The sequence below is a fragment of the Schistocerca cancellata genome, chromosome 11, assembly GCF_023864275.1.
Source record: "Schistocerca cancellata isolate TAMUIC-IGC-003103 chromosome 11, iqSchCanc2.1, whole genome shotgun sequence".
Taxonomy (NCBI): Eukaryota; Metazoa; Arthropoda; class Insecta; order Orthoptera; family Acrididae; genus Schistocerca; species Schistocerca cancellata.
The window spans coordinates 100,208,208-100,219,620 of NC_064636.1; the positions used below are offsets into that span (position 1 = coordinate 100,208,208).

The following is an 11,413-nucleotide window of genomic DNA, read 5'->3' on the forward strand; positions in this document are numbered from 1 at the left end:
CGTTCCCAGAAACGATCGCGGTCCTCTGGTTTGGAGCCGAGTGGAAGGCTTAAACCAGAGGCTCAGACGATTCTGCGGAGATCTGGGGTGCAAATTTCTCGACCTCCGCAATCGGGTGGAGAAATGTAGGGTCCCCCTGAATAGGTCAGGCGTGCACTACACGCCGGAAGGGTAGCGGGAGTACGTGTAGAGTGCACATGGTTTTTTTTAGGTTAGATAATTCCCTCCCTAGGCCCGACAAGACGCCTCCTGAGACGCGGCAAGGTAGGAGTAGGCAAAATGCAACAGGGAATAACAATATTAATGTGCTAATAGTAAACTGCAGGAGCGTCTATAGAAAGGTCCCAGAACTGCTCTCATTAATAAACGGTCACAACGCCCATAAAGTACTAGGGACAGAAAGTTGGCTGAAACCAGACGTAAACAGTAATGAAATCCTAAACTCAGATTGGAATGTATACCGCAGAGACAGGCTGGACAGTGAAGGGGGAGGCGTGTTTATAGCGATAAGAAGTGCAATAGTATCGAAGGAAATTGACGGAGATCCGAAATGTGAAATAATTTGAGTCAAGGTCACGGTTAAAGCAGGCTCAGACATGGTAATTGGATGTCTCTATAGGCCCCCTGGCTCAGCAGCTGTTGTGGCTGAGCACCTGAAGGATAATTTGGAAAATATTTCGAGTAGATTTCCCCACCATGTTATAGTTCTGGGTTGAGATTTTGATTTGCCGTTCATAACGGGTGGCAGCGACAAAGAATCCAGTGAAATTTTTTGAAGTGCTCTATTTGAAAAGTACCTTGAGCAGTTAAACAGAGAACCGACTCGTGGCGATAACATATTAGACCTTCTGGTGACAAACAGACCCGAACTATTTGAAACAGTTAACTCGGAACAGGGAATCAGCGATCATAAAGCGGTTACTGCATCGATGATTTCAGCGGTAAATAGAAATATTAAAAAAGGTAGGAAGATTTTTCTGTTTAGCAAAGGTGACAAAAAGCAGATTTCAGAGTACCTGACGGCTCAACACAAAAGTTTTGATTTAAGTACAGACAGTGTTGAGGATCAGTGGACAAAGTTCAAAACCATCGTACAATATGCGTTAGATGAGTATGTGCCAAGCAAGATCGTAAGAGATGGAAACGAGCCACCGCGGTACAACAACCGCGTTAGAAACCTGCTGCGGAAGTAAAGGGAACTTCACAGCAAACATAAACATAGCCAACGCCTTGCAGACAAACAAAAATTACGCGAAGCGAAATGTAGAGCGAGGAGGACTATGCGAGACACGTTCAATGAATTCGAAAGTAAAGTTCTATGTACTGACTTGGCTGAAAATCCTAAGAAATTTTGGTTTTTTGTCAAAGCGATAGGTGGATCAAAACAAAATGTCCAGACACTCTGTGACCAAAATGGTACTGAAACAGAGGATGACAGAGTAAAGGCCGAAATACTAAATGTCTTTTACCAAAGCTGTTTCACAGAGGAAGACTGCACCGTAGTTCCTTCTCTAGATTGTCACACAGATGACAAAATGGTAGATATCGAAATAGACGACAGAGGGATAGAGAAACAATTAAAATCGCTCAAAAGAGGAAAGGCCGCTGGACCTGATGGGATACCAGTTCGATTTTACACAGAGTACGCTAAGGAACTTGCCCCCCTTCTTGCAGCGGTGTACCGTAGGTCTCTAGAAGAGCGTAGCGTTCCAAAGGATTGGAAAAGGGCACAGGTCATCCCCGTTTTTAAGAAGGGATGTCTAACAGATGTGCAGAACTATAGACCTATATCTCTAACGTCGATCAGTTGCAGAATTTTGGAACACGTATTACGTTCGAGTATAATGACTTTTCTGGAAACTAGAAGTGCACGAGACTCAAGAGGGCCATAGACACCGGTCCCGAGGTAGATGCCGTGTTTCTTGACTTCCTCAAGACGTTCGATACAGTTCCCCACAGTCGTTTAATGAACAAAGTAAGAGCATATGGACTATCAAACCAATTGTGTGACTGGATTGAAGAGTTCCTAGATAACAGAACGCAGCATGTCGTTCTCAATGGAGAGAAGTCTTCCGAAGTAAGAGTGATTTCAGGTGTGCCGCAGGGGAGTGTCGTAGGACCGTTGCTGTTCACAATATACATAAATTACCTTGTGGATGACGTCTGAAGTTCACTGAGGCTTTTTGCAGATGATGCTGTGGTATATCGAGAGGTTGGAACGATGGAAAATTGTACTGAAATGCAGGAGGATCTACAGCGAATTGACGCATGGTGCAGGGAATGGCAATTTAATCTCAATGTAGAGAAGTGTAATGTGCTGCTTATACATAGAAAGAAAGATCCCTTATCATTTAGCTACAATATAGCAGCTCAGGAACTGGAAGCAGTTAATTCCGTAAATTATCTGGGAGTACGCTTTAGGAGTGATTTAAAATGGAATGATCATATAAAGTTGATCGTAGGTAAAGCAGATGCCAGACAGATTCATTGGAAGAATCCTAAGGAAACGCAATCCGAAAACAAAGGAAGTAGGTTACAGTACACTTGTTCGCCCACTGCTCGAATACTGGTCAGCAGTGTGGGATCCATACCAGATAGGGTTGATAGAAGAGATAGAGAAGATCCAACGGAGAGCAGCGCGCTTCGTTACAGGATCATTTAGTAATCTCGAAAGCGTTACGGAGATGATAGATAAACTCCAGTGGAAGACTCTGCAGGAGAGACGCTGAGTAGCTCGGTACGGACTTTTGTCGGAGTTTCGAGAACATACCTTCACCGAGGAGTCAAGCAGTATATTGCTCCCTCCTACGTATATCTCGCGAAGAGACCATGAGGATAAAATCAGAGAGATTGGAGCCCACACAGAGGCATACCGACAATCCTTCTTTCCACGAACAATACGAGACTGGAATAGAAGGGAGAACCGATAGAGGTACTCAAGGTACCCTCCGCCACACACCGTCAGGTGGCTTGCGGAGTATGGATGTAGATGTACATTGTTTCTATTATTTGTGAGTTGTTCAACGTGGCAGACTGTCGAGAGTATCGCTATCTCCAATTCAATTCCAGTTCCAGCATTAATTACAGCGACATACCCCAAGAGATCGTGTAGCGCAGCGGCCGTTAGTCCCTGATGTAGAATAACATCAGTGTCTGCCACATACATAAAGTGTTTCAAGCCACATACTTTCAGATGTTTAAAGGTGCAATCCTCTAAGTTTGACAAGGGTTCGTAATGTACCACGTTTCATAAATTCGACTCTTTCATCGAATACACTCAGTACAAAAGCTATTGGCAAATGTGACATACGTATCCGCCCCCTGCCACTTGGGTCTGGGTGAGGTAACCGTTCTTACCGGAGACTGACAGGTGCGCCTCTGGAAGCTGAACGAGTTTCCGCCGCTTCCCCATCTGCCGCCACCTCGTCCGCGCAGTTCTTCGCGAGGAGGAACCTGCACAGGCCATCAGCGGCTGTTGGGCGCGTTTCTGCGATACCGCTGTGGGGAGCTGCGCTTGAGTCTCGCTGTACTTCCGCGGAGGCTGGGGCGGGCGCACTGGCGGCGGCTGGTGTGTGGATGACAGGTCCAGGCTGAGTAGTGCGACTGGAACCTCCCTCCGCAGTTTCATTTACTTCCTGGACTGCTTGTTGGAACTTTTCGCGCTTCAGTCGACCAGTTTGTGTCTGCTGTGCGGAGCTGACTCATACTAGCATCTCCCGACATTCACGAAGACACAAAGACTGCAGCGGAGAGCTGCGATAAGCTCTCAGACTCACCGCAGCTCGCAGCAGAGGTCCACACGCGGCGGCCGCTGAAGGCACACTGGCGTTCGTTTCACCAGCAGCGGAATGTGCGCGTGTCTGGTTTGGAAATGACACGACGAAAATTCCTGTGGCGACTGGGAATCGAACCCTGCACATACCGTTCGACTACATGAAAAGAGACGCTGACACTCTTTCATCACTAGCCAAAAGCCTCTGACTAAATCGAAACCCATACCCATTGTTATTGTTGACAAAGTACGGAGAGGCGTCAAAAATCATAATAATTTGTGACATGAGGTTTGGTGTGTCCTTGCTACAAGTTGAGAAGACAGACCAAGATTCGAACCCAGTCGTGCATCTTTCGTCAAGACGGTAACGACTTTGGAATCGTGGGGAAACAACGGAATGGTGGAACTTTTTATTTGTGGTAAGGTCTTACTGGACCCAACTGCTGAGGTCATCGGTCCCTAAGCTTACACACTACATCATCTAACTTGAACTAACTTACGCTAAGGACGAGACACACGCCCATCCCAGAGGGAGGACTCGAACCTCCGACGGGGGCAGCCGCGCAGACCGCAAGGCGAACGGTGGAAAGTCTCAACACAAAGGGGAGATCCGAGTTCGAATCTCAGTCCTGCACCGATATTTTGCACATCTCATGCCGAAATAAAATAAGAATCAGCTGCCCAGTGATCTTGCACGATGAGTGGCACATTCATCAAAAGACACTCTCGCTTAAGAAAGCTCACTGGTGACTGACTTTCAACCTGGCATGATTAGGCCTCTGTCATGGCCCACCCTATAAGGACTCTCGCGCAACAAGTAGCCAAGTGACGTCTCTTATGTCCGTTTGGAACCACAGTGCAACACTACATTTTTCAAATGACGTCATCAGAGTGTGTTTGTACTTCTTAAATTGATTGCCTTATGTGAGAACCTAGCCCCGACCATCACAAGAATCATTCCAAATAAACACCCGTCTGCACAGAGCATTGGGTCATGACTGTGTCGTAATGAAGGCCTTTGCACACTAATGGAAAATTCCGATTCCGTGGAGGTCGATTACAACCTGTTGGAAACGTTTCTTTGTTGGTCCACATCGACAGTCACTGGGCACCTTGGCTACCTAAGGCGTGCTCCTGACTTGGTTCTGTTATCGCCGAAATAAGATCACGTTAAGGGGCAGCTGCACGAACGGGCAACACGGTATAGTGCGCAGATTTCTGCAGGATGTGTCTCTCCACTTGCGATTATACGCTCATAGTATTTCGCGTCTATTCACAAATTTGTGTAAACCCTAAGGCCAGATATCGAACATACTCTCGTCTTTGGATTTCGTCTCGCATAATTGCATTCCTGCAGCATTTTATGGGGAGAGTACTTAAGTATGTAAGCAACCACGGTAGATTATACCTACAAACTGCACAAGTTTCTGTCAAAACTTAAATCGTGTTTGCAGGTGCTAGTAACATAATAATTGGTTGGATGAAAACGTGCACTTTTGAAATGCAGCAAACAGCTGAAGTATTGTTCTGCAAGACGATTAAGGCCCACCTGCCAGGAAGGTGGAAATAAAATAAAATCTGAAACTAACAACATATTTAATTCTACTGTACTCTCATCAGTGTATTTTACTTCGCTTGATAGCTCGCGGCCACAGAAATCAATTTTGTTTTCGTTTGACGTGACAGCAATAAACGAAGAGGAGACAGCAAAATCACTAAACGTAAACGCAGGCCACGTGGAGGTCAGCCACCTCCCCACCATAACTCACAAGGAGGCGGCACGACCACGGGGTCGGGGATTTGTCCGAAATTTTGCGAGGACCCCTAACACCTCACGTGGTTAAAATACTAGGACGCGCTACTCGGAAAATCCCGAGAAAAATCGGTCCAAAGATTCTCAGGTGCCTTATGAGTATAAAATGTTGGTCCAGTGCCGAGCCGCCGTTTGGCCTAGTCATTGTGGTATTATTTAGTGAATAGGAAATTTTCAACGAACTCCAGACTACATTCCATTCATCTGGCTGATTCCCCTTCGTGTACCACTTGCAACCTGATTGACACAGATGAGCATCAATTTGTCTGTGGAAATGCAAATAATATATGGTTGTCAATCAGAAAAAAAATTATCAACTATGCAGAGAAAACCGCCGTATTTGATAACGCCAGCGTGCCTTTTATTCCCGGAAGAAGAATTATACCCCACCTCAAAGAAGAATGCCGACAACTGGTTGAAGGGACACGCGGTATTTTACCCGCTGTCCAGTAAAGAAAGGAGCAGAGGAGATTTTTGGACGTACATCTCCGATCGGCATCACAAGCTACTGCGCATAAATAATTACTATGATACATACACCAACTTCCTCAGAAGAAGCGTCATGTGAACTCCATTTTCGATTATGCGATTCAGAACATGAAGAAACGAGACAATTTAATCTTTGAAAAACCAAATACGATCAAGTGACGAACATCACTATCTGGTTTAGGCCTTGATTTCTTCTAAAATGTCAAGGAACCTGTAATTAATTTTCTTTTGTTTTATTACTTTTAAATGTTAGTTGAAAATAATGTACTACTGGGAATGTTATGACCAATTTAAAAAAATGGTTAGGGCTCGGACTCTTATGCCAGAGGCCTTGGGTTCTTTTTCTTCTGATTCATTTTCTTTTGTTATTCCACCAATTATTCAAAAAGTTTCTCAAACTGACATTATTTTAGCTCAAGAATGTAAAGTTTTTCATTTACTGAAAAATATTCGTGCTCGTTGTCCTATTTCGTTTCATGGGGTTTCAAGGTTTAGAGGGGGCTTTGTAAGGGCCCCCTTGGGATTGTAACGGCCATCTGCGCATAGGACTGAGCGCGAGCCGCGAGAAGCAAACGGCAGTTTGTTTTTCGATTCCGTCGTGAACAGCCACGCCTGTTTCAAATTTCGACGTGTTATTCCGATCCGAGGTTGAACACGTCGTCTGAAGAAGTTGCTGGCTCATCTGGAATAGGAGAACAAATTCCTGAAGAGTCCGTTCATAGTGACCTATCAAAATTACGATTGAAGGGCGCAGTGGTGTATTATGAAAAGCTGTTGACGGAAAATATTTTAATTGCATCGACATCTTCGGAAGAAATCTCTCACGATGCTATGTTATTGGCCGGAGGACTTTATGATAATACACTGGAACTTTTGGGTGCAAAAACATTCGTAACTGAAGAGGAATTAATTCCCGCTCAAGAGGATTGTGAAGAATGTGAGGAGAACGACGAACAGTTCGAAGTGCCACAAAATGATTCGTCTCCAGACGAATATAAACCGTCACCGAAAAGATTTAAAAGTGACATGATTCCCATTGCCTACAAAGTCGTGAATATTGCTAAACCGCACCTCAGTGGTCCTTGGCGACGTTGGGAAAAAAAAGGATGCCGCCAATTGAAGAGAAAAGAAGATCTTCCCCAATGGGAAAAAGATATTAAAAGTGGTGGTACGCGAATGGATAAATTTGAGGCGATAGATTCGTGGACCTACGACCGTTTTGTGGAAGCAAGACAGCTACATCAGCAAGTTATGACAAGAAATTTACAGCAATGGACATTGGCTGCGGCTGCAGAATTCGTCGATTTAAAATTCAAGGCGTCTGATCGATAGGTCACGGCATTTAAACAGAAGCACAGAATTTCACAACGCAAGCTCACGAAACTGGTTTCGAAAAAAAGAGGCGGCGTCAATGGAGGCCATCCAGACGTCTGCGGAGGCCTTTCGTCGGCAGACGTGCCGGTTAATCCCTCAATACCACGACGAGGATTATGCGATACATACTGACCAAACAGGTAAATACATGTTTTCTGCGTACAAAATGTTTTTATCGATGTAAAATATATCAATTCAAATTTAATTATAAAAAAAGATATTTACATACACATTCGAATATTGTTTAATATTAAAAATACTATTGTTTTAGTATACCAATAACAATCTCACTGAAAAAGTAAGTAAAACAGTTTTCGTGAAAAAGTCGGATTTGAATAAAGTGACGCATTCGTACACCGCACAATATTCAATAACATTATCCGGAAAACTGCTCCCACATGTCTTCATATGCTTACAAGAAGCGACCGGTCGTTTCGGACCTCGTATTCACTAATTAATAGATGGCTATGGCAATACTTATACGAACGTCATTGTATCATCATCGCATCCCGGAAAAGGAGCAACAGTTTTATACATGGATTTTCTCCGCAAATGTTTAAAACCTTTCGTCGGGGAGAGTAAATATTTACTTTTCATTGACTCTTGGGGAGGTCAAACGATTCAGGAGACATATGATGCAATTTTTCAAGATGACGAAAATATGCCAGCTGGGTCTCTGAAAGTCATACCTCAAAAATGCACTTCTTTGGTGCAACCTTGTGATGTTTACTTTTACAGGCAAGTTAAAAATTTCGTAAAGCGCTTGCAAAATTGCAGCGCATTCTAACAGGAAAATCGTGAAATTAATTCCCGGGAAGATTGCATCAAAATTCATTCTATAATTCTCCATCAATCATCGTCACCAATATTTCGAGACACGATTCAGTATGACTGGTTTGCCTCAAAATTATCAGAAACTAGGAACATTTTCGTAAATGTTAATGGGGCATGTTTTTGTACAGATTTATTGCAAACGCCCGTTTTTATATGTTGCGCAAGATGTCGCAAAAATTATTGCTTTGTTTGTTTTTACGATAATTACCATTGCGGTTCGTGTTTATAATTATTATATGTATAAAAATTGAATGTTTCCTAACCGACTTTGTTATTCTGATTAAAAAACCAATGTTTCTCCTCATATACTTTACAATGGAAAATTGAAAACCCACTGCCATGATTTGTGTTGTTGAACAAAAAGAAAGAAATGACAAATGAGGTGACAGATAATTTCAGTCTTACATTACAGTGTTCACAGAATGAGTCTTTAGCAGTAGCACAAATCGGCACCTTCACTGTCACCTTCAACCCGTGGCAGTTCAGCACGGACATTTTCTTCTTCTGCAGCCTGAGGTTCCTCATCATAATTTCCCAACCCAAATTAATCATTCAGTAAATCCTTGACGAGTGTTCCTTCCAGGGAAAATCGCATCCTTGGGGAGTTCAAGATCTTCCTTTATATCAGACACCAGATGTTTGCCGTCATATTCTTGTATCTGCTGTACTACTGATTTATTTTTCACGTGCGACTTACAGGTGAGGTTGGGGTCGGGAACGTGAACCCAACCCATTCCCTCTCTACTAGGAATCCAGTTCCTAACCAATACCCATTCTATTGAAGATAATTCGGAGCATGTTACCATACTTCTTATTGTGATTCTGATATTTAAGTATTATCTCGAATTCATTTTCCACATTTTCATGTTTCCGTCTTTCAGCTAAAATTGCCTTTGCTGTAACTTTTTTGGAGTTTAAAAGCTTTTTGGTGAGATAACTTAGTTCAAGATTATACTCCCTAACGTGTTTTAGCTTAAAACTTATTTATTGTATATTTATCGGCGGCTCTACACTTTCTGGCCTGACAATGTCGTATAGTTTTGCTGTAGTGCACCATGGAGCGTTACACAATATGCACCATGTTCGTTTAACATACAACACCATCGCTTTACACTTAGACCCATTCCTCCATTGCTTGGATCCAAAACTGCTGTCTTCACCGGCACTCCAAACAATTCCCCTTTCCACAAGAACTTTGCTAAGGTGGACAGGGTCGTCTTCGCCACCATTGATAGAATGGGGAGAACCTGTGCTATGTAGTAGGCCTTGGATAAAATATACGTGTTGATAAACAGTATTCTCTGGAACTGGTCTATGCTACGTTGAAGGTTTTCAATCAAAGCTCCCTTGATTTTTCTTGCCACCTCCCGCCAACTTATTGCTATCATTTTTAAAAGGGGAGTTGTCAATGCTATTCCAAGAGCTTTGCGTTCATTAACATGGTTCACCCACTCAATGCGCAAGTTAGCAAGCCGCTTTATATCTAGAAATGTACTTTCGTTTTCATTTACCCTCGCACCTGATGCGGAACAGTATTTTGCAAGTACCATCTCTAGTTCCGTCACATCTGTTTGGTCTCTGATGATTACGCCTGCATCGTCAGCGTAAGCGCCTACCACGGTCTTTGTTCCTTGAATGGTAATGCCTGTCAGCCTGTGCTGTAGCTGTCTCAGGAAAGGTTACAGCGGTATAACGAACAGGAGCATGGATAAGGAGCTTCCTTGGGTAACATCCCTTTTTATGTCAATTTGTTTTGTCAGTTGACAGCTAACGGGGATTTGTGCAGTAACACCCATAGTCACGTTCTCGAGGATGTCGCTGGTTCTTGGCAGGAAGTCCATTCGACGCATTGTCTCTATCAGGTATTTGTGATTAATTTGATCAAATGCCTTATGGACGTCTATGAAAAGCAGTCCACATTTTATGTTACTTGCCTGCGCTAGCGCAGTGACATCGCGATACAAAGCCACAGTTTGTAAAATCGTCCTTCTGAAAGCACAAGTCTGCTGTTGGCCTATGATGTCAGCTGTGCATGGTGTAAAGCGCTTGTTAATTACTCGAGCTATAATTTTATAATCCGAATTTAAAAGCGAAATCGGCCGTAGGTTGTTTATTTTTTTGCAGCCTCTGTTCTTCGGGATCAACACGATTTTGCTTTGTTTGAACTCTGCAGGCACTGGCTTCCCCTGTAAGACTTCACTGACGATTTCGGTGAACTTTTCTCCTATTAGGGTCCAAAATCGTTTATAGAATTCAATGGGCAGTCTGTCAAGTCCTGGAGATTTCCTAGCGGGGGAGCTGCACACGATTTCTAATAAATCTTCCTTGGTGATGTCCGAAGAAATGTTATCATCATCTCGCGATATTCGTGGAAGATAAGCACCAAAGAGCTCATCGTATTCTCCTTCGTTTGTTTCCCCTGACGCATACATACGTTCATAGTACGCTGAGGTCTCTGTAATTATTTCCTTCTGGGTGGTGAGTATGGTACCATCATTGATCTGAAGTTCATCCACGAAACTACTTCTATTCTTGGCGTGTCTGACAAGGTGGTACACTGCAGCAGTCTCATCTTCAGTGACTGACTCTGCTTTGGATTTCATTTCAAGTCCCTCCAGTTTCTTACGTTTCAGACTTGATAATTTTGCTTTTATTTGCTTGATGTCTTTTAATCTCGTAGGAATTGCATCTGTTAGATTGTAGAGTTCCCTTAGCACGCTGTAGTAGAATTCTACAGTCTTTTTCCTTTCTCTGGCCATATCTATACTGAAAGATATTAAAACTTTCCTTAGCTTCGGTTTCGCTCGTTGGGTCCACCATTCTATCACACTTGGAAAGTTCTTCAGTGAATGTAGACACATTTCCCAAGCTCTGGTTAGGGCATCTTCTAAGTCGTCTTCTTATAATAACGAAATATTTAGATTCCACTGGCTTCCAACTCTTCTGGTAGATTGTGGTGTTAAATTTACGCAGGTCAACAACGCACTGTGATCGGAAAAACTAACGGGAACAGTTTGTTTTCAGTACTTTATCTGCTCAATTTTTCGATACGTAAATTCTGTCAATTCTACTACATGAATTCGCAACAATATGAGTGAAGTTCACCATTGTTGGTTATTTTATTTCCCACG

General features: G+C 43.2%; 1 protein-coding gene across 1 annotated transcript in view; it reads right to left on the bottom strand.

Moving 5' to 3' along the window:
• Positions 1-11,041, bottom strand: part of LOC126108263 (ankyrin repeat domain-containing protein 65-like) — a 30,066-nt gene extending 19,025 nt beyond the window's left edge. The window contains exon 1 of the mRNA XM_049913491.1: positions 10,587-11,041. Within this exon, the coding sequence (XP_049769448.1) occupies positions 10,587-11,041 (455 nt within the window). The remainder of the gene's footprint in view (positions 1-10,586) is intronic.
• Between the last annotated feature and the right edge of the window lie 372 nt (positions 11,042-11,413).